The 25005-nt window shown below is 31.6% G+C and overlaps 1 protein-coding gene and 1 long non-coding RNA gene across 2 annotated transcripts; both read left to right on the plus strand.

Moving 5' to 3' along the window:
• hpo (serine/threonine-protein kinase hippo) lies at positions 1 to 24807 on the plus strand. The gene is made up of 9 exons (XM_088233057.1): positions 1 to 205; positions 8453 to 8711; positions 11587 to 11814; positions 12986 to 13304; positions 14690 to 14811; positions 16962 to 17109; positions 17989 to 18250; positions 19340 to 19442; positions 23558 to 24807. Exons 1-9 carry the CDS (start codon positions 192 to 194, stop codon positions 23714 to 23716), a joined length of 1614 nt encoding a protein of 537 aa, XP_088089183.1. The 5' UTR covers positions 1 to 191; the 3' UTR covers positions 23717 to 24807.
• Positions 3410 to 5127, plus strand: LOC148277311 (uncharacterized). Its single transcript, XR_015823532.1, has 2 exons — positions 3410 to 3535; positions 3716 to 5127. It is a non-coding gene; the product is annotated as an uncharacterized LOC148277311 (long non-coding RNA).
• Positions 24808 to 25005: the final 198 nt, after the last annotated feature.

A 25005-nucleotide genomic window follows, 5' to 3' on the forward strand; every position in this document is an offset into this window, starting at 1 on the left:
GACGTATGAAAAGGAATAATAAAAAAAAACTATCATGTCAACTTGTGAATTTGCCATCTGAGAATGGAGGCGGGGATATAATAAAACCGCTTAATTTCAGCTCTAAATAAACAATTATATAGTTCAGTTATGAAATAATAATAAATTCAGTTATTCTAGTGATTTATAGCTTGTGTATTAGGATACCGGCAATGTCGTCCAAAAGGTTAGTAATGATACATACATACCCATTTATTTGTGTTGACATTCTTTTTTTCAAGCTTTTTAAAAATCTAATATAATTTTCAGATTTATTAACACATAATTTGTACAATATGTTCACTGTACTTTGTGATATTTAATTCGTTTTGACGTTTTCAAGTTTTCAATACCCTTGACATGTGTGCCTACCGTCTACAGTCTACATAAGTTTTCAACTCTATATTTATTTACAAGCAAACCTTACGAATTTTTATATGTAATAAATAGATTCCGGCTTAATACTTTCATTGATTTACACAAAATATACCCCAATTAATAATGCTCTAAAACCTATGTGAACATAAGATGTTTAAATTAAGTGTAACTTTTTTTTACATCCTTTAAAATTCTTTGACAAATGGATGTATAAAAAGTTGTTACTATATTATATTAACCTTTTACTTGGTTATGATGGAATTTTTTTAAAATTGATTTATTTGATTATTGTATGTTTCTATTTAAAAAGTTATTACCTACATCATTAGGGAGTAAATAACCATATTTTATGTACAAATTTTTTTGCTATTAAAAATGAAGAACCATTAAACGAGGCGTTCTTTTTGTGAAAGCACGAAGTCTTTAGTGTTAGAGAAAATAAAGAGATTTTGAATTTCATAATGTGCATTTGAATTTTAAAATTCTTTCTCTGATTATAAACTTAAATTTTCAGTTTCAATTTATTTATTTAATACGTTTATGTACACTGCAAAAATATATTCAAGGCATACATAACACCAGGAAAAAAAAGCCACACAATTTAAATGTGATAAAGTGGTAAAATAAATATACCCAGTAATTAGAGTAAAAGGAAGCTATCCTCTCTGAACTTTCTTTCAGTAACATGAAAGATGTCGATATCCGAAGAGACACGGCTGAGTAAACATATTGCTCTTCCTACTGGCATTACCATTGGCAAGCTGGTTCTGCAAGTAGGAAGATAAAACAGCTTAAGCTGCCTATGTCTAAGGTAGTTATTAAGAATATAAAGAAAAATACTCTCCATTACATCTAAATTGATCGTAATACCACGGATCAATTGGAAGAAATACATAAGCAAATATGCATTTCTTCTTTTCTTCAAACTACCGTAGCCAAGCATACCCGGTATGAAGTCTGACGGGTACAACCGTAGATAGTATCCATACTCCCTCAAGTAAAGATATTTCAGAAATTTCTTCTGAACCAGCATAATTATTCTCCAGCATAACAGAGTACTTCAACTCTCGGGACACTCAGATCAGAGATCCACACTAAAGTTTGCTCCGCACCGATGAGTTATAAAGAAGCCTAGGAGTATTCAAGAACACCTTAGCTGTTCGGAGAACAAATCCTAACATTTTGCGCGTACTATCGCAGACAGCGCTTTTTTGAGTTTTCATCCATTTAATTTTCACCCATTATATAATATGTTTAAATAAGTATCATCAACCATAGTTAGAAATGGAATCGATGGAAGTTCCCTTTTTTGACAGCAGCAGTTTGTTTAGAGCTTATAGATAATTCTGTTTCAGAATTTATTATAACTTACAGTTAATTTTTTAATAATTACTTAAATATATTGGCAGCCCCCATGGTGTAATCGGCAAGACTCTTCAAACGGAGGGTTACAGGTTTGATACCTGTTGAGATTGCAAAAAATTAATGTGATTTTTCCAAGCCTGGGTGTTTAGTGCTGTAATTCACCAATGTTGTTGGGCATCCTAGCCTGTTGTGGCACAATTTTTTAGAAGTTCCGCATTGTAAACGTTCATTTAGAATTCATTAATTATTATTTCTTTAGTCGGCCTGGTGGTGGTATATTTTTAGTCGGCCTCGTGGTGTAATGGTCAGTGCGCTTTCCTACCATGCGAGAGGTCTCGGGTTTGATTCCCGATATGGTTGATATGAAATATTTATTTAAAAGAATAATACTGAATATTTCATAGTCCCTGGACTGGTGCCTGAAGCGTAAGACTGATCATCTTACCTTCATGTAACAAAAATGATCAAGATACGCTCTGATTGGTGTACCAATGCAGTGCCCTATGCATCATTAGGTGCGGAAAGGGAATGATGATGATGATGAATTATTATTTCAAACATTTTACACTTATTTTATAAATAAGCACATTTTTTTTAAAATTCGAAATTTCAACAAAGGTAGAAAACATTTTTGAGACGGGAATACGGAAGTCTAGGCATTTGCAGGGTTTATGACCTGTAATTGGTTGGTTAAAATGGCCACTTGACACACTGTGTAACATTCACCATTCTGCCTGTTTGAACAATCATGTTTCTATCATTATATTAATTTTAAGCGAGCAGATTAATGCCGATTATATGCTAAAATCTGTTTTAACAAAAGTTAGTTGCTGGCCCACTTTAACTTTTTCGAAACAAATCTAGTTCATTTTTGAACCTATTGAGACTACATATTGAAATCAGCTCTTGTGGCAGCTTATTCCAACCATCAACAAACTTATTGCTCAGGAAATGCTTTAAACACTGCACTAAACTGATATTCTTTAAACATCTTCACGGTACAGCTTAATTTGTGAAATGGTAGCTATTATTGCTACTTTGATAAAATAAGAGAAATTCCCATCTCTACTGTCTATTATATGCAACTTGATGGCCTCTCCTTGGTGTTTATAATAGAGATACTTTTTCGTATTTCAACAATACTTATGGTTATACCTACCCATCTAACTAGTTTACTTTAAACTTTAAATATGATTTTCGAATTCTAAAGATTTCTTTTAACCTTTTTTGCCATAACAGTTTTTTATGATCCATTGCTGCTAACAAATCTTCTATCATCTACTAATGAAATAATTTTTCATTCTACCGGCGTATCTAGTACATATTTCGATAATGCTGACATTTTTTGAATTTTGTAAATTAATTTAGCACTTGTTAATGCTATTTAAAATTAATTATGATTTCATGATGATAATTATTATTTCATTGCTAATGCGTAGTAGCTAAACTACTAACCACTAAAACACTAACCACTATACCACAAGGTAGACTAAGAAAATAATAGATACGCTTTTCAACAATTGAATGTAATGCCAATAGCGTATCTAGTATCAAGGCATTATTGTAATTATGTATAGACTCTCTGCTTCCGATACTGGCTTATCATTTGGTTTTCCTGATAACGCAGTTCATGGTTCATGGCCGATAAGTAAATATTCTATTGTTTTAAATTGAGTAACGATTGGTAATATCATCTCCATACTGCTACTACCATCACGCCATTTCCCCGTATACATCTTGTCATACTTGCCCTTCGGTTGGCAAGTACATAAATGTAGGTATGCCCACGTTGCTTGATTGTTGCTTATTACTGGGGAATAATCCTTGTCAATTTTTTTTCATTATTAAAGGAATAACAAGCCTTCTATTTTAGAGGCTCGCCAATAACATCTTAATTGACAAATATATTGTACATTATTGTTCAAGAGTTCAGCTGATTGGTTTATATTTTCAGGCGGAGGTTAACATAATCAGGAACAGAATCATATCTACTTTTTTTTAATGTACAATGTACACCCATTCTTACAAAAATTGAGCACACTTTTAATTCGGTTGCGGCTAAGATCCCTGTAAGAGTCGTTGATATATTGATAACAAGAAGAGGCAAGAAGAAAATTTGAAAGTGATATTGTTAATTGCGCACCGAAAGTGTTCCATAGTTATAATCGCACACAATTAGCATGTAAGATGTGTGTACCACCAGCTTTAAGAGATAACAATTTAGGTGGCATTGCTCCAACTCATCGTGATGTAGCTAATATCTTTGCAAAGCAGTTTGAAAAATCTTATTTCCGAAAACTAGATGGATCGATTCTCTGAGTATTAATACTGAGAGTGCAAAACTCAATAGAAAATATTCAATTCACGCCAGAAATATTCCTTCAGGTATAAACATCCTTTAAGGATACTCCCTCTATTTAGCCAGATGAGATTCCAGCTATCCTTCTAAAGAGATGTGCAAGCAGCTTGCGTATATTATGGCTCTCATTTCAAAATAGAAAACTGCCACTAGACTAGCCATTGTTACTCCCATTTACAAAAAAAGGGACAAACTTTCTGGTGTTAACTACAGACCCATTTGTCTTACAAGTATAGTCTGTAAGGCCACTGAGAAAATAATTGTCAATAATGTAAAAGGATTCCTTTCGCAAGAAAATGTTGTCGTAGAAGAGCAGCATGAATTTGCGTCAAAACGGTCAACAGTGGAACAAATGTCATCCTGCAGATGTCATATATATTGATTACGAGAAAGCTTTTGACCGAGTACCAATAAAACGACTTGTGTCAAAATTGGAACATTTTGGTATCCATGGAAAGCTTTTATGTTGGATCGAGAATTTCTTAACGAATATAACATTAGAGTGAGAGTCGAGGAGGATCTCTCAGACCCTCTTACAGTTCTAAGCGGAGTGCTTCAAGGATCAGTCACTGGTCCGATTGCATTTGGAATCTACTTGATTGATTTGAGGGAACTAATTCAGTCACCCATATCCTTCTTTACGACGATGCAAAGTTGTTTGTTAATGCAAATCCGAGATGACCTTAACCAGATTTTTCATTGGACCAGAGAATGGCTCTTAACACTGAACCCTGAGATCCTCCTACATATTGTTCCTAGAAATCCGGAATTGATATTTACAGTGGATGGAAATCAAATATAAGCAGTGACTCCGAATTGTAATAACTTGTAATCTTGAATAGGAATCACATATTATCGGTGTGGATAATATATGATTATATGGATATATGTTCTCTCTTACTACCCCTACTATATAAATATACCCAGCACCACTCGTGGTAATGGTGACTACTCTAATTAAACACCTGATTTTTATTTACAAAAAAATACACGCAAATTTATGCAAAGATGTCTTTAACTTAACCAATAATCCCACCGTGCGCTTAGTCAAATGTTTTTTGTTTATTTCGGCTTTTAAACAGAGTGTAAGGGTCCAATTTTATTTTGAATTATTATTAATTATTGTTTTCGGAGAATGTTGTTCCTCAGTGATCACATATTCGTCGGCGGACCCCGCAGTGTAAATACGCTTACCTCGTGCACGGAGCTTCCGGGTTCGATTTACGATGAGATCACAATAATTTAAATGTTAAGATGTTTTGTGCTGTTATTACCATTGTAATTGAGGTTCCTGTCATATGATACAACTAAATACACATTATTACCTTCCCTAATAGGTGATCAGTTTTTAAGATACCAGTCCAGGAATTACGAGAAGTTAGATTGATAAAACACATTTAAATATCGCTAACTACTCCACCATTAATTTTTAAACCAAAAATCATTCAAAGTTAATTGTAAGTTTTTTTTATTAAATCTCAATATACTATTTATTATCTCGCGTTATCGACACACTGTTTTGTTGCGATTGTATTTTTGTTTTATTTTACGCGTACACTATATTATTTTCATTATGATTGCAGTACTTACAAAGTTCCACGGCCGTCCATTCTATTTGCGAAATTTAGGCGCCAAAAAAGGATCCAGTATTCGAATTGTATATGTTTACTGATTAATGCATATGCGTATATGTAATTGGTTTGTCAATAGCTACTTGTTTTATTACATCCTTCATTTATTATTCAAACGCAAAACGATAGTTTATATTGTGTAGAAAATTAAAATAACGATTGATTAAGTCCTCAATCAAAGAATACGGCTTACCGCTGCTTACCACATCCGAAATCCGAGTTTTCTCGTGATAAGAAATTAATAATTGAATAATGAGCTCAATATTTTACATTTTTACTCTAATTATCTTTTGATCGTGATGTGGCTCTGTGGTAATGCAGCGATCATCAGTTCCAAGGTTTAAAAAATTAAAAATAGTCACGTTTACTTTTAAAAGGTATCGATTTAATACATGTCTTATGACAGAAGATTTATTCAACAACATTGAAACCAGAGTAATTGTGGTTTATCATTTTTCTCCGCTCTCCCTTTATGAACCGAATGATGTATAGCGTACTGAAATTTAAACACAATTATTAGGGAAGTATTTGAATTTTAAACTAGGTGCATGGAAGTTATTGGAGTATCGCTTTTTAGGTAGAAAATAGGGTGTTGAGTAATCGGTTTTTTAAGAAGACATGATTTAGAATATATAAAAAAATATTTGCATCAAATGAAAATTACAATTATGTTTTATCTTCAGAGTAATAATAGGGAAATATCACGTACTATGAATACCGATGAAAATTGTACGAAATGGATTTAGAATAATTAATTGTATTTTTAAAATCAATATGGATATTGTGGAGAAATTTTTTCATATATAACTTTAAAAAAGATGTCTATAGAAAAACGTGACATGTTTGGCATTGATAGTTATGACGTCAAGATTCGTGACAATGTTCTAAAAAAATTCTAATGGTTTGGAACAAAGCTAAAAATCAACATGAATCGTTACGTATTAGGGGCGTGGCCAATGTGATGACCGTATTTGCGGGAATTCAAAATTACAAATTTAAAAATATTTTTTATACTACGAATAAGTCATAAGTTGCAAATTTTTTTTTTTTTACTGGACAGTATTTCATAGACCCTTTTTACTTAAGTAATGTAAATAAAATGTGATATTTTCCTATTAGAGAAGTATTTGAATTTTTAACTAGGTGCATGGAAGTTATTGGGAGTATCGCTTTTTTAGTTAGAAAACAGTGTTAAAAAATCTGTTTTTAAAAAAAGACCATTGGGTCACTCAATTTAATACATTTAAAATATCTAATCTCATAGAAAATCACGAAATTAAAAAATACTAGAATAACACTGTGATTTTTATCATATAATTTATAGCTTTAAAAATCCACAATTATTTTAATGTTCTTAATTTTTGGTTTGTAGTTTGTATTTCGTCTGAAAGTGATTTTGTGAATTATTTTCAATTTTAACTGTTCCGACATTTCTCAAAGATAATATTATATTGTTTACGAAATCAATATGCATCCGATCCCGAAAAAATAATCAGCTTTTCGTAAAAAATCTTTGTAATGCTTTTTTGATTATATTTTTTTAAATCACTTTAATGCACAAACCATGATTGGGTAAAAACATCCTTGTCTAATAAGATTTTTCATCATCATCGTTTCCCTATCCGCAGCCAGTGGTTCATAGGGCACTGCGTTAGTTACTGCGTAATTACAGTGTATCTTATTATTGCTGTTACGTTGAGGGTAAGGTGATCAGTCTTATGCTTCAGATGACAGTCCAGGAACAATGCAATTTTGCAATGTGGAACCACATTTAAAACCAATATTTCATGTCCACCCTGCCAAGAATCGAATCTAGGACCTCAAATATCAGCTAAATGCTCGCCATGGCTTCGGTGGCATACCTCTATCCGATGGTCTATATTTTCAATGACGCTGAGGCATAATTGAGGTTCAATGTCGTTAATGTGCCGAATTATCTCATCCTTTAGCTCTTGAATTGTTCTTGGCTTTATTGACGCACACTTTTTCTTTTAAATATCCCCAATGAAAGAAGTCTAATGGTGTCAAATCACATGATCGTGGCGGCCGATTGACATCGCTACGACGTGAGATAACACGGCCATTGAATCTCTCTTTTAATTTTTTTTTATAAAATTATAAGATTCTGTATAATACCTAGAATATGTCCATATACTTCTTATTTTCTCAAACTGAACAGTTTGGGTACGTAGGAAGAAATTGTCGTAAGGCAATATGCCTGCCCTTACGCGCGTATAAAATGTACATATGTAAAAAGTGTTAAATAAATAAATAATAATTATCATTGTAAACTCACCTATTGATATTAAACCTAGAACTCCCGTATATGAGGCAAGCGCTGTAGCGATTACAACACGGACGATGCTGTTTCTGTAATGTAGTAAACAATTTGAATACACTGTAATCTCATTTTACACGGTCCAAAAATAAAATGAAAAAAAAATTTTAACATTAATTTAACAATGTGTGATAGTAACATGTAATATAATTATTCAAATCGTTATTGGAATGCTCTTCAGCATAAGAAAAAAAAGAAGGCACAATATATAGTAAACAATGAATTTTTAAAAATATTCCGAATTGTTTTTCATAAAAGGAAACTTATCCAGTAGTTTTATTTTTTTAGCACACTTTTTTTATTCAGTACTGTGTGGAACGTATCCCCAGTGTACAAATTCACAATATTGAAAATTTGTTCCAGCACGCTGATCTTCTCCGAGGAGAGCCTGACCCGCCAGCCGGAGGAGGTTTTTGACATAATTTGCAAGTTGGGTGAGGGCTCCTATGGTAGTGTGTACAAGGCGCTGCACAAGGAGTCGGGGCAGGTCCTGGCTATCAAGCAGGTCCCTGTAGACACTGACCTTCAGGAGATCATCAAGGAGATCTCCATAATGCAGCAGTGTGATAGCCCTTATGTCGTCAAGTACTATGGGAGCTACTTTAAGAACACAGACTTGTGGGTGAGCGGAAACTTCTTTTTATATTTATTCATCCAAAAATTTGTAATAAAAGCGCACTGTATATCTGCTGATTCGGGGAATTCTATGGCTTTGTATAATTTAGAGCTAGTAAATAACAATTAATTCAAGATTATATTGGAACATTTTTAGAATACTCATTCACACAAAATTAAAACTTAGTGATCCCGAAAATATGCAACAAATTTGGCAAAAGAACATTAAAATAGGTGGTTCCACTTGTTGCCAGCCTGTCTCAGAAATGGTACTACCGAGAGAGACCAGGACATAATAAGACAGTAGCCATTTAATCTACTGTTTATATTATATGAATGAAACCAATTTATGACTACTGTATATTTCGTATTTTAGTTTTTTTTTTCTTCTTATTTTATGTCTTTTTCTCACTTCCTATAGATAAGCTAGTAGTATTTGATTGAAAGAATTGTGTCGTTATATGTTTTTGAAATAATCTCCACTTTAAGCCATATTTATTGACTTAGCGAGTCCTAACAATATCCCCTTTATATTTGTTTTATTTTAAATATATATGTAATTTTCAACAAATAAATTTAAAAACTAAAAAGCATGCACTTAGGAAGGGTTTATTGCGTGATTTCTCCCGACGTCCCGACTAACCGAAATATTATTAAATTAAAATATTACATTAAAATAATTGAACCTGAGACTAGTAGACAATGTAATGAATGATAACATCAAAGATGCTAAAAAATATAAAAGATTTCGGCATAAAATATTGATAAAACTTTTACATTTTTATTGGTTGTACTAAATTACCTCTAACAATAAAAGAATATCAAATGTGTATTGTCTAGTTTTTTTAATCACACACTATGCCATTAAATATATATGTATATTTAGTATTGTTATTTCAAATTGTCGAATGTCGAACTTGGTTATAACGATCACGGAAATAGCGAGATCTCAAATGTAACGAGGAAACATTCATTGACATTTTAGTTTATTGTTTTCTCAACAATCTCATACTGAACAAAAATATTGTCAAGAGTTGAGCAAAAACTCTTCAATCGTTCAAAAACATAATTTTTAATATAAGAACCTGAGTAATAAAATCTAAACGGGCGGTTAACTTAGGACCGATGCCGCTGGCCATTGGGATCGGATGACGTTTATGAATTGTCTAAGTACCTAAGTGGTGTTTTCGCTGACAACATTGAAAAAAAATCATACACATGGTTGAAATTATGTGTAAAAAATCCAAGCTTGTGAACACAGTAAATACCGGCTCGGCACCACATTACAATTTTCAACCCTCTTTTGAAGATTATGAATAACATCCTTATTTCAGGAGTTTTTACAACACTTTTTAGTTTTTTTAAATGTTCTATGGTCAGTGCATCATCAGCAGTCAGATCAGTTGAAAACTAACCCTTGAATTATAAACATGTCTATTAACAAGAGGAAGTGTCTCAATTTCTGAAAAAGTGGCAATTATTTGTGAAATAGAATGTGGCGTGAAAAATCTTGAGGTGTTTTTAAAAAAAAAATAAATTAAATATTTTTTTTATATGGGAGTTGCTTTATTATTTACCTTGCTTATAATATACAAGGTTTATATTTGAAAAAGTGGATTTTTCTGCAATTAAATATCTTACAATTTATCTAAACTATTGGGATCAGGAGGGATATATTAATGTGGGCTAATCATGAACTTCTGAGCATTTGCTCACGTGGAGAGGAAACCACTTAAAACTCTTCAAGAGAAGCCGGCCTGTTGGCAGTAGTCAACAGGCCTTCCAGGTTCCACTAAAGGAGTGTTCGGCATTTTGTTCCCTACTTTGGTTTATTTTACCAAATTCCTGCGCTATATTTATCATGTATGATACTACCTCTCGTGTGAGTTCTTTATTACCTATCACCGATGGGATGTCGCATAGATCTTCACCCAGGCCTCTGCATCACGCCTCCAGCGTTGTCTTTGAAAGCTGAAAAAGGGGCAATGCATCAACAGGTTAGGGACATCTTGAGAAGTTTCATCGTCGCATGGGCAGCTGTCGATCTCTAAGAGCTTGAAGCGATACAGGTAGCTCATGAAGCCACCATGACCCGTAAGCATCTGGGTGAGCTCGTAGCCAGCATTTTGCATTTTTCTGAAATCATAGGCATGAAAAATTGGAGGGAAAAACATTTTAGTTACACTTCCGGTTGTCTCACTCAAATAGCGATCGTTCCAGAGTTGAAGGGTCCTGCTTCTTATTTTCCTTTTGGCAAAACTGAGCGGAAAATCGGCGAAATCGGGGGCTATTTTCTTAAGCGTAGCCTCCCGAACCTTTTCGTCAGCCTTTTCGCTGCCAAGGATTTCGCAGTGTCCTCGTATCCAGCCGATGTACACGTCCTGTGATTTGATGTGTGCAAAAAATCCTCTTATCCACAGTGTAAATGTTGTGGAAAAAAAGAATCTTTATTTAACTGCATTTTAAATGAAGAAAGTTGTATGTTTTTAAGCATTTATTATAATTTTTTTTTATAGTTTTTTATTTTTTTATTATCTCTATGAACTATACGTATATTTATTTGTTTACTTAGTGACCATATGCAATGGCGATTGTATTAAAAAAAACCTTTCTCTGGTATAACGAGTAATTCTTTTAACAAGCAAATTCAGTTGGTCCCATCTTCCTTGTAATAACCAAGTTCGACTGTATTATCTTTTATTAATTTATGACATTGACTATTTTTTTTGGTTTTCTATTTAGGATTTTTGTATTATTGTAGTATTACAATAATATTTCTATATGTAATATTACATATAGAAATATTATTGTTTCAACTTAAGAAAACCCAATCTTTGTAAATATTTATAATCAATAAATACATTTTGTTTAATTTTTTTCAGATAGTAATGGAATATTGCGGTGCGGGCTCCGTATCTGACATAATTAGGCTACGGAAGAAAACTTTAACTGAAGATGAAATTGCTACCGTTTTATGTGATACCCTCAAAGGATTAGAATATTTACATCTACGTAGGAAAATTCATAGGGATATTAAAGCGGGAAATATTCTTCTCAATTCTGAAGGACATGCAAAACTGGCAGATTTCGGAGTTGCTGGGCAGTTGACGGTAATTATAATGTATTTTTACTTTTATATTACTATGGACTACTAAAGTAAAAGCAATGCTTTCTCAAAAGTATTTAATTTAAAAAATGGTGGCCATTAAAAATATATTGGAACTGATGTGACAATATTCGCTGTTATGGTTATAAGATTTATTTAATAATTTGTAAAAAGAAAATAATTTCTTAAAAATCATCAGACAGAAGAATTGAAGAAATAGACATATTTTTTATTTCACGTTTTACATAAAACTTTAAAAAAAATATATGAATACCTCACTGGGCACAACCCATGTCGAGGCATTCATTTACATGATTTAATATATTATACTTATAGTGTCTAAAAAATATATATAAAATACTTATAAAATATTACATATTCATATTTAAATCCACACAGATATATATACATATAATAGTAGGAGAAAAAAAAAGAAAGAAAAAAAGAGAAGAAAAAGAAAACAACATTATATTATTAGTACAGCTCACACATTTAACTAATGTGCAGACATTAATTAGGTCAAGTAACAAGCTACTGTCAGCTGCCGGTGGCCCAACATCCGTACAAATGCCAAATATACGAGTATATGACATATATTCGTAGAGACATTGTGTGGATACAAATTCAAAACATGAAATGCAAAAATAATTCAGTATAAACAAGTTTACTGCTTTGGTGGGGTGACCATCTCAAGACAGTTCTCGGGACCCAAATCAAGTAGCCATTTTTTTTACAAATAGTTTAAATTTCTCAAGATTTTTATCTGCTTTTGTGGCAAATGGTATATTGTTATGTATTCTATATGCATAATGAGGAATGTTATAAGGTGTTAGAATGTTACACTCAAACCAGAGATGACTATCATAAGTTCTGTAAATGTCTGGTATTCTCTTCTCAAAACAGTTCTCTACGTTTGTTAAAATATAAATAAAAAAAATTAATAGGTTTAGTTTTTTTACTGACATTTCTTGGTGGAACTGCATTTTAATTATGAGAATAAAAATACATAATATAGCAAGTATTGTGCGTTATGAATAAAGGTGTTGTACCCAGCTCTAGTAAAGATCAGACAAATGATTTTTCTTCTAATCTGTTTTCAGTGAAAATGTTTTAAAAATTATTTCAAACTAGTTTTTTTGTTGGTAAATAAATTGAGTGTTTTTATTTTTGTGCAGGATACTATGGCTAAACGTAATACTGTGATTGGGACCCCTTTCTGGATGGCTCCCGAGGTGATCCAGGAGATCGGGTACGACTGTGTGGCCGACATCTGGTCTCTAGGCATCACGGCGCTGGAGATGGCAGAAGGCAAGCCCCCGTACGGAGACATCCACCCCATGCGTGCCATATTCATGATCCCCACCAAGCCCCCGCCCTCCTTCCGGGAGCCGGACAAGTGGTCCTCCGAGTTTATTGACTTCGTCAGCTTGTGCCTTGTTAAAAACCCCGAGGAGAGAGCAACCGCTGGGGGCTTACTCAACCATGAATTTATCCGTAAGAATCAGCTAACTCCATTTTACATTGCATTATTTCTTTTTATTTCAAATGAACAGAATGACAGCCTGAGGCAAAAAGCATACACTCAAGTAAAGATATAAAATTATGTAAGGAAAGCAAAACCAGTCTTGCAATCATAATTGGCTATATTCAGTCTAATAAAATTAATATATTTTGTGTATTTCAAACTCGAAATTTTGTATAAATTTTCTTATGGAAAATTCAAGTCAACTGTTTTGATAATATTTTTTATTATTATACTATATGAGAAAAAAAACTTTGATTCAAGAGTCTTTCTTGCGAGGATAACCTGTTCTAAGGAGAAATAATTATAATTTTAAAAATTGATTAACTTTTTTGACTGCCCAACAGAACGGATTTTGTACAGTTACTAATGAACATAAAAATTAAAATTTTATCCGAGCATAATATTACAAGATATAAAAATAAAATAAAATAAAAAAATATTTAACCTGTATGGACAGTGTTATGCAATAATCATTTTACCACCAAAATATAATTTTGTGTAAATTGCATATGAGGTTCAAATTTGTTTATTAGATCCAGATTATTGATATAATTTTTCTTCTTCAGATATATATGGGTTTTGCATTTATTTTTAAAACTTTGTTATGTTTGTATTAATCTTAGGGTTAAACATAAAAACCAAAAAATACCATTGGTTGCATAACACCGTTTATAAATACCCACCATCGAGTAAGGAAGGTGTATAGTGGGTTTTGCATGTTGGTTTAATTGGTGTCCTGATGAAGAGACGAGTACGCCTCGAAACCGTTAGACATAGAAATGTCGGTAAGTTGTTATATACAAATATTTCATAACATTTAGTAAAATGTTTGACCACAAAGTTAATGCTTTGAATATTAATAAAACATTCAAGTTTGTCAGTGAAAATTCTTGGTGGAAGTATATTGTAATTTATAGAAATAAAAGACGAGTGATAAATTATCACCATCACTTAAATTTATAAATTTCGAATTACTAGTGGCAGGTTTCATCGCTTTCGCGACATCTTTGAGATTGGTCTCAAAGATGTCTTCTTTTGTTTCTTTAATAATTACTAGAATTGTAATTTGCAAAAACTGATTCTGAAAGACTTGTATTTTTAACCTAAGTGAAGTATAAATGTGAATTTATTTTAATAAATATTTATTACTTAGAAACAAAACAGCATACTAGGGATGTGCGATAAAAGTTCTTATTTTTTTTTCATGGGTTCAGTATTTTCAAAAAATCATCTAACAATTTTTATGAGGGACAAAAGTAGTTTTATAAAATGTTTTTGTTCTAAAATTACAAACAGAAACAAATTGACAAAAACAATTTTGTAGTAAGTAATTTGATATCCTTTTTGCCATCAGGTGCAGCAAAGCCAGCAACAATATTAGGAGCAATGATTATTGAAGCACATCAATTAAGAGAAAACAAAAACATGCCCGCCAATGCTGTGTCACAGATTAAACAAAATCATACAGAAGAATCTGTAAGTTTGTATTATTATTATAAAAGTATGTATTCTATCTACCTAACTATCTTACTACTAGTGACCGACCGAATGTTTGGTTTCAGTTTTGGCCAGTTTAAAGCGCTAAAAATAAACAAATTTACTTAAATTTATGGCTTTTATTTGACTGTGTATTTTATTTAATGAACTCGTAAGGTTTAACCATAAAAATGCTTAATTTTGGGCATTTGTGAATTTTAGCTTATTTAAATATGTTTCAGTTTCAGTTAAAATTAGGACAGAAGCTGAACTTCGGTTTTGGTTAAAAATCTTGTTTCAGTCGGACACTACTAATGGATACGCATTCATTTAATCATCCGCTTTCTATATATCGAGAATTTGCGAGAATCTTAAAAAAAAAATCTGAGCGTTTTCCAATTTATATTATATAATTTTTTTTTATGAATTTCGCATGAGTTTTTTGTAGGTACTGTAAAATTAAGGGTTGCTTTTAAAAGAATCTTGTAGATGAACTTTATCCTTTATAATTTTTGTCATATGCCAATTATAATTCCATTCAGTTCAGTGCCACATAGTGACGTTTATTTATCGATGTATGCGACAAAATGTGGAAGTGTGTAAAATTTTTTCTCTATCTTCATCCACAGTGTCTGCATTGTGAAAAAAGGAAAATCTTTATTTATCTGCATTTGAAGAGAACATCACGGACTCGAAAACATTTAGAATAGGGAAATGTCACATTTTATTGTTTTACATTTTTAAAGTAATAAGAGTCATGAAATACTGTAGAGTAAAAAAAATACATTTTCCTACTTATTAGTAGCATAAAAAATATTTTTAAATTTGTGACTTTGGATTCCCGTAAAAACAATCATTGCATTGGCCACGACCCTAATAAGTCACTATTCATGTTAATTTTAAACTTGTTTCCTAACCTTCCAAATGTTTATAGAACATGGTCACGAATTTATTTAAAATGAAACACTTGGTAATTTTTACCACACAAGAGTTTAATAACACAACTAGTTTCAGGTATTCTGAATTACCCATCATCAGGTGTAAATATAAAATTACTAAGTGTTTCATTTTAAATAAATTCAAAATGTTTTTCTACAAAGTAAATGCTGAAACGTCACAATTATCAGTGCCTAACATGTTGAGTTTTTCTAGTGATATGTTTTTTTTAAATGTCTTTTTTAAAGTTATATATGAAAACATTTCTCCACAGTATCCACATTGATTTTGAAAATACAATTAATTATTCTGAATCCACTTCATATATTTTTATCGGTAGTATGTGATATTTCCCTATCTGAATATTTTATGAAAAAAAGGGATTGACAGAAAAATGTGTGAAAATAGATTCTAATTGCATATTTTTTTTTGAATCAAGATTTTCAGTGTCATGTAATATTACTCTGTTTTCACGTGATGGGTATGTTTGTAACCATTAATTAAAATTGTATTCATTTCAGTTGGTCCCATCTTCCTCGTAATAACCAAATGCGACTGTACATACTTAGTAAATTCCATGTTATTTAAATGTGTTCTGGTAAACCTTTTTCAAAAGAAATAAGGATAATAATACACTGGTAATTCCACTGGAGCTCTAAAAGTTAAAATGTTATTTGTGAATTAGTTTTTAAATATTTTTATTGACTTGTATGCGAATACTTTTTTCTCATTGAATCCATTCATATGGACACATATCATAATTTTCTTATTTTTTTAATATTTCATTTCCGATTAGACTGTACTTCATGGTTTAAAGTAAATCATAAATCTTTGACTAACATACTGGGGCACTTTTGTTGCCAACTGTTTTTTATAGGGATACAATATCTCCTCCTACCATATAATGACTTAGACATAGGCTATAGCCGTCTTTTTACTACCTATGTCTTTTGGACTGGCTGTCACTGGCTTTGGCTGTCATTTTTAAGAAACACAATTTTAAAAGCTATATCTGGCATAACCGCGAATGTGTAGATATATATTAATTAATGGATATTTTGTTGACGAGCAAAAGTTAAACTTGTCATTTTAGGTCAAGTATTTTCTCATCTAATTAGCCATAGCAATTGGTTTTGGCGGGACTGTAAATGTGTATTTTGCCAAATGTTTCTATTCTATGTAGTGCTCATTATTTCTTATGAAACTTTTTTCAGGATGAGGACAGAGGAGATGGGTGCGGTGCGGGGGGCGTGGAGTGCGGTACTCTGGTCCCTGGGAGAGGGGGCACCCTCCTGTCTGATCAGCAGCCCGATCTTGGGACTATGGTTATCAACAGTGACTCTGATGAACAGACCATGAAAAGTATGTCCAAGTTCTCAGCAATTTACTATAGTCGAAGTACATTATTTTAAAAATCCATTCATTGTTACTTGACAATCTGTGGGACTGTCCATTATTATTAAATGAGATCAACATTCGCCCCACACTGAATCACCTTTTTAGAAACTGTTCATTGTTCAGTCCTTGTTTTGGAAGTACATACTAATTATGCATTTTTATAATATTTTGGACCATATCCAAAGGAATTCTTTATCACAATGTTTGTTCAATCAATTCTTTTTGTTCAAAATTTATATGTATTTCAAAGAAGCTCTTAATGCCATATTTAGAAAATAAAATATTGTAGTTTTTGGTATTTTAAAGCAGTGTTTATTCTCTTTTTTATTGACGAAGTCCAATTCAAACAGATTTTACACTAATTTTTACAATAGAATATAAGTTATAATAAAAATAAAAGCAATACATGTCAATTATCGTACCTATATATTTACTATAAATAAACTTTTATTTTTAATATTAATTTGTTAACACATTTAATTTTTTTACAAGTTATTTACGATTTGCTTTTTGATTCTAACATTTTTCTAATATCCATTTCTTTCTCTTTTTTCACTTTTGATTTTGCACTGCAGCATGCTTTTTCTGTTTCTACATGTATACAAAAAAACGTGTTGTTTATTTCATGTTTTCTTAAACGTAAATCACAGAATAAAAAGCCTAAAAAATAATGTAGATTCAATATAAAAAAATATTTAGAACATAATGTAAATTATATAATATTAACTGATATGCAATGTACAATTTTTGATAATGGGTAGTGTTGAATATTTGAAACATCTGTTTTAAAAAATAAATTATGAATTCAATATATTTCACTGTCAATATTTTATTTATTTCAAGGACACGATACGGGAACTTGTGACCACCAGCGTCCGAAATACCGGCCATTATTTTTAGAACATTTTGATAAGAAACAACCAGATCACATTACCATAGAGAACAACGCAGAGAAGGAGGCAAATAGCAATATGATGATGGTGCCTGCTAGTCAAAACCAGAATAATATGAACGCCAACCACTTAGGAATAATGCATCATCCTGTTCATAGAGAGTCCTTGGAACCATCTCTTAACTATAACCAAATAAATGACGATAGACAAAGGTAAATGAGTTAACAAATTAAAAGTTTTTTTATTTTGTAAGAAACCAAAAGACATGAATTATTTTATAAATCTATTATTACATAATAAAATATTTATGTGTGTACATGTTTAATTCTCATAATTTATACAATTCAATATTGTCAAATACAAACATGAATGCTTAGTATCTTCTAACAAACCATACATAGAGAGCAAGCTATTGTGTTAAATCGCAACTTAAAAAAAAATATTGTGTTAAATGAAGACTAACTGCGGTGCATATAGTATTTTTATGCATCATTTGACAATCTTTCTTAGGCTATTCAGGCAGAATGAATAAGCCGATTCTGTGCGTAAAACAGAACCAGAATCTTGGACAAGTGTTTTCCATTCAAAGCCTACTCCCGAGTAAATATCCCTAAGAAGGAAATAGAGTCGAGGTCCCAGATTCGATTCCCGGCAAGGTCAACACAATTTTTTTATTTAACAGGTGGTTTTTCACTGCAATATTTCAGTAATATACATGACGGTAGGAATGATCATCTTATATTTGTGTATATTATGAATGATCGCTGATACACTGCAATATGGTGCCCTATGTACTATTAGGTGTGGATAAGAGAATGTAATGATACTGATTTTATTATGAAAAGTAAAGTTTACGCAACTTGTTCTAGTTAGAATTTTTTATGACTCGATTATTATTATTTATGTTTTAGAACTGATATGGTGGGTAAGAATTTTTTTATTATGGCAGTACTGTAAAAATAAGGTCTTCTTGACATAGGGCTTCCAAGCGAGGACATCATTTTGTGTTTTATATTTTGTCATGATCGTAGTGATTTTGATTATTGACTCATGTGATTTTCTTAAACTTTACATAAGAATGGTTTAAATTTATTGTTTTTACACTTTATGTCGTAACTCGATAAGTACAAAAGTATCCTTTGATACTGGGGTTAGTTATATTTATAAATTTTTTTATTTTTAAAACTGGAACATAAAGCCTATAAAATTAATGTCCTATTTTTTGCACATCCATTGTCAGTTACGACAATTTGTAGATGTTCAAAATGAATAAATGTATTCATTCATTCCCGCCACTATAGGTTGGAACCTGAAGACATGAGCCCTCGCCACCCCGTGAGTTACCACCACGATAATCAACCCAAGTTCCAGAGAGACTTTGTAGACAGTACAGACTTTGAGTTTGTAAGTACATTTTTACTATTTTATATTTTCTATCGAGGTTCCGATGCAGCGACCTATGCACCATTAAGTGTGGTGGGGCAAGAAAAAGCTTCATGCTGATGTCTTTGACAGCTTTAATTACAATAAAGACCAATATGATATCCAATCCAAGTTGTAACTCACCCGTTACAGGGTGTTAAGCTAAGTCAACCTCAGTAGTCCTTAAAAGGGCTTTCCAACAGGCCGCGTTAGTACAGAGGCGAGCGCAGTTCACAGCAGCGACCGGCATACATAAATACACAAATACGATCACCCGCGCGCGGGATACGACTGCTGCGCTCAACATACAGTGATATAATAACGAACATACATAATAATAAACACATAAAGTACATCTTATTCAATAAAACCCCCGGTATAACCGGAGGCCACGTATTTATTAGGGCTTGGTTTACGTATCATCCTGGAAAAGCGGGAGTGTTGTCAAGTTGAAGAAAGTGTTGACCTCGCTATTTTATGACATTGGTTGTAGGGAGTCAAAGAGGTTGATGCATGCTACGGATTGGAGATTCTTACTGGATGTTAAAAATAAAGAATAATAAAAAAAATACAAAAGGCAATCATGAAGTTTCGCAAGTATTAATTAAATTTTGTATCTTTTATGTATGTGTGTATGTATGTATGTGTGCATGTGTGCATGTGTGTATGTATGTATGTATATGTGTGTGTATTAGACGTGGGTAAGACCCTGTCACCGAGAGGATATATGTATCACTTGATCTGCATCACCAAAGTGACTGAATCTTTTTAGTAGTTTAATTGAACGAATGTATCTTTTGCTCATTCGGCTCATTTAGGTCATCATATCTCCGCATCTTCGTATCATTTGTGTCTTCGTATCTTTCGTGTCTTTCATGTCTCTAGTTCGTTTCGTTCGCTTGAGTCGAATGCGCACGAGCGGTGAATGAAACAAATAATTTTAAACCTTTGGCTGGTTTGTCAGCTTGATTTTCTTTATAGATTTGATAATATTGTTCTTTAGATATTATAATATCACAAACCTGTAGAAAACAGATAATTTTTTTTATTTACATAAAGAACGTTATATCAGAAATAGAAAATTATATTTCATGCTAGGTTTATTTAATTTTTATTTACTTTTACAATTAATGTTTTGTTTACTGTTTAAAATTATGAATATTTTAAAATCCCTTAGAGGGTTTACATTTAAAAAAATTAGGTTATTATATTTATAACGTGTGCAGTTATACAATATATTATAAAATAAACTAAGGCAAATGAAAAAAATATATAAATAAAACATTTTAAAAACCAGTAATCGGACTCTAGCACAAAATGGATAACTGACCTAACAAGTTATTTCGCAATTAGGTTGTTATTTTTTACATTGTTTCATTTGTAATGATTTTTTTTAATGTTATATCTTCTGATTGGACTGTTATTCTGTAATTGATATATTTTAATCACTATTTATTTTAAGTTACTTTATATATTTTTAATGTTAGTTATTATGGCTTACACGGGCACAGCCTAAAAAGCCATAATAGGTTAGTGAATATGAATGTTTTAATAATTAATCAATAAAGTTGTTTCTGTAAATATTTATACTGAACAGAAAAATATATAATATCTAATGAACTCAAGCCAACAAACTAAACTCTTGTTTACATTTGAGGGCATTAATGAAATATGAATACCTAATGATTTCATCTCAACATAATAATTCATAAAATATAATTTTTATCGTGACATTTCATAATAAGCGTCAATTTAATTTCAAGTGCTATTCCTTTACCAGCCGGCACCAACAGGCGCGCGAGAAATAAAGGAAAACAAAGAACAAAGCAACCAGTATAGGCATTTAGGTACCTACTACAGATACAGAGTGTATATGTAGGTACCTAATCTACCTACTAACTATAGAGATAAGGACACGATCTTGATCAATGAATGAACTAACTGAGCTAGAGATCCAAAATACAGGAAGATATAAAATATACAAATGACACAAAGTTCGGTGCTCTTTTCGTTCGCAAACTAACTGACCGAGATGAGAGAAACATATCTCTAGTTCAATGTTTCCGACCCTGCCAGTATGACCGGGTGGTTCGCTACACACCTCTAGTTATATGTATATATGTATGTATATGTGTATCAAGAGCGTGCGGTGGGGTTTTCGATTAGGGAAGCAATTAATATATAAGTATTTGATACATAATAATATACACTGCCCTTAAGAAATTAAAGACAAACTAAATATTATATGCATATGATTAGAAATAGTAACGGCAACGTTAGACGAGGACGACCAAGGAAGACGTGGCATGATCAGATTAACCAAAATCTTAAGTCTGGTCATGTCAAAAGCAGACAGAACCGAAGGACATGTATGACAAGATGTATGAATGTGGAAGAGGCTAGGAGTGTATGCCAGGATAGACGTGTGTGGCGGTCCATTCTCTCTGCCTACCCCTACGGGGAAATGGCGTGATGGTAGTAGTAGTAGTAGTAGTAGTAACAATAATTTTATATATCTAGTAATAAATTGTAAAAGCAAATCAACCAACTTCACTATAATAAATAACTGCGAAGTATTCTGTGGCATTATATTTTATTTGACTAAAATGCAGTGAAACCAAAATAGATATTATCCTGTTAAAAAACATGACTTTTCAACGAAAAAGAATTGGTCATTATTTGAACCCGAAAAATCAACATATGTAGTAGATTATAAACTTTTTTCTTATAACAAATCAATGTTTTATTGGTGTAATGTTTAAATTAAATTCTAAATTTTATTTTGTATTCCTACTCCACCACAAAATAATAATTATTATAATATTATCTATAAATATTATCATCTGTGCTGCGCGGCGTTGCGTTCGCATCACATCTAAACTACATGGAAAATAATGTATTGGTATGTTTCGATTGCTTCCGTTCCCTAGTGAGAATTTAAGTCTGCGCCTGCGCCCGGACTGCGTGTTCAGTACGGCGCTGGAATGGAATTTCGAATTTGCTTCCATCGCGATCGTTCTTTAAATCGATACCCTGCCAGCCAGTAGCAAGTACTTGCCGATCAGGCGATCAGTATGCGCTGGTAAATGGATATGCTGGGGGGTTATGTTGCTTTTTAACATTTTTTTTATAAGGCGATATTAAAATTCCTCCTCAATTTATTGCGATTATTAATAAAATTATTATTACATAATTTTTTTATAGTAATCTAAATGCTAGGTATTATGACTGATAATTAATTTATTGAACATGCTATTTTATAAGCATTATTTGTCTAAATTTAGGGGAAATGGTTCCATGCGTTTTATGAACGGACCGCACATGATGTGTATGTATATATATGTGTATGTATCAATATGTGTATACTAGTAAGTTTATATTTTATTTGTCAGTTCTTTCTATTAACTTGTAAATTATTGTTATGTGTTAACATGTAATTGCCTATGTAATAGTGTAATAACATGTAATAGCTTGGAACGGGGTATGTACCCTTGTTAGCTGGGCAAAGTGTACAAAAAAATGTATAAATAAATGAAATATACTGGGGTCCTATACTATTCAATATAACAGAAAATAAAAAACACTAATTTATATTTTACTATCCGGCGCGTCTGGAACACATGTTTTGTTTCTTATTTATGACTTAAAACATGTTTTCATATCGGCTAATTCTGTAAGCATAGTTTTTAATAAAAATATTTACAATTTAATTCTGTTTCAAAGATGCAAAATACTTTTTCAGAAATCTACAAATTGTCTGCAAAAATTTGATTTTAAACTACATATTTAGAATACAAATTGTGATAAAAAATTATTGAAAATCTGAAATGATACCTATTATCTTGTTAATATCAACACGGCATAGTAGCGAAAAAAATGTAGCATCAGTAAATCTATGACCTTTGTTAGGTTTTTTTCTGCAAATAAACTTCTGTATAAAGTATAATTTTATTAAAATATTGTCAAAAATAATTAATATATTATAGATAAATAAGATAATATCAGTTCAAGTATAAACATTAATATTCTAAATCCACTGCAATTTTCCAGGTTAAATTTCATATTTGTACATGCTAAATTTTAATAACATTTTGCAGTTAAAATTTCTCACTTACGAAGAGCTCCAGGAGAGAGTGGCCAATCTAGATTCAGAGATGGAAAGGGAAATAGATGAACTGCATCAGCGATATAATACTAAACGGCAACCAATCCTAGATGCCATGGATACAAGAAGAAAAAGGCAACAAAACTTCTAGCGGCTCTGCCATTTTAGTCGTGTGCGACATATCACTCATATTATGTTATAACAGTCCTAGTTGAGTATACTGCATAGAGGCCGTTTTGGTACATGCAAATTCGATACCCTGTTGAATGATTGCAAAAAGCTTTTTAGACGTCTTTATTATAACGCATACCTAATCTTTTTCTAAATAATAAAACTCCTGACATTTTAAAATATTATATAAATAAAAGGCAAGCATAATTTCTCCATAATTTTTTTGCAAAATGAAATTGTCAATATCCAATTATATGCATTTATAAATTATTCCTATTTTTGCATCAAATTGTAATATGAATAGTACTAAAGTATTCACATATTGTGAAATGTATAAATATTTATGTGCATTCATAAATAATATTAGTTTCACATTAAAGGGATAACATGTTTCATCTGTCTTGCAATATTGTTTTTTTTTTTTAAATATCTGAAACATTTTTACAAACTATTGTGAGCTAGAAGTGTCTTATTACATGCGATATTGAAATTAAATTTAACACATTCAAATTAAATACTATTTTGGATACTTCATTTTTAAAATGTTAGTATGTACATACATAAAAACAAACAATTTTATTATGTAGAGCAATGTTGTGTTAAATTTAGTTCAGAACAAGGTTGGTTTGTTCTCTCTTCAGCAACAAAAATAGTACAAACCTTAGTCTAAGTGGCTTCTACAAGTTTTCTCTTTACTATTTAAATAGTTTTACCGACTTCGCAACATGTAAAATAGTAAATATATATTCTAATCGAGCTTTGAAAATTAATTTAGGAAGCTAATATAAATAACTTAAGTTCCACATTTCTATTTACTTACGGTACTTCCTTGAAATGTTGCTCAACTATAAGAGTCAGGACTGCCAACATTCATTTTTCAAATGAGAGATGAGGTTGTTTACAAATCATCAGTAGGATCGTATTCCTTTGTGGACTCTCGGTTTTAATGTGTACATTTTTACTAGCATTTCATTTGTTCCTACTTTTTATACAATCTTTTTTTGTCTTGTTAAATGAATCGACCGACGATAAATCTAACACGAAGTACTTTATATTTACGTCTTTTCTAAAGGAAAATCCTAATACACGGAAAATGTCATCGTGCGGAGAGTATTATAATTGATTTCTTGCACTTTCTCAGCCCATTTGTTGTGTCTGTGTTACCATTGTATATTTATATTTAAATTAGGACCAAATTTCATGTCGATAAAAGTTAACACTATTATAATAGATTTCGTGTATACTTAATAAACAATGTAGATTTGCTAA

The sequence above is a fragment of the Micrasema longulum genome, unplaced genomic scaffold (assembly GCF_059751315.1).
Source record: "Micrasema longulum isolate JH-2025_06_02 unplaced genomic scaffold, ASM5975131v1 h1tg001052l, whole genome shotgun sequence".
Taxonomy (NCBI): Eukaryota; Metazoa; Arthropoda; class Insecta; order Trichoptera; family Brachycentridae; genus Micrasema; species Micrasema longulum.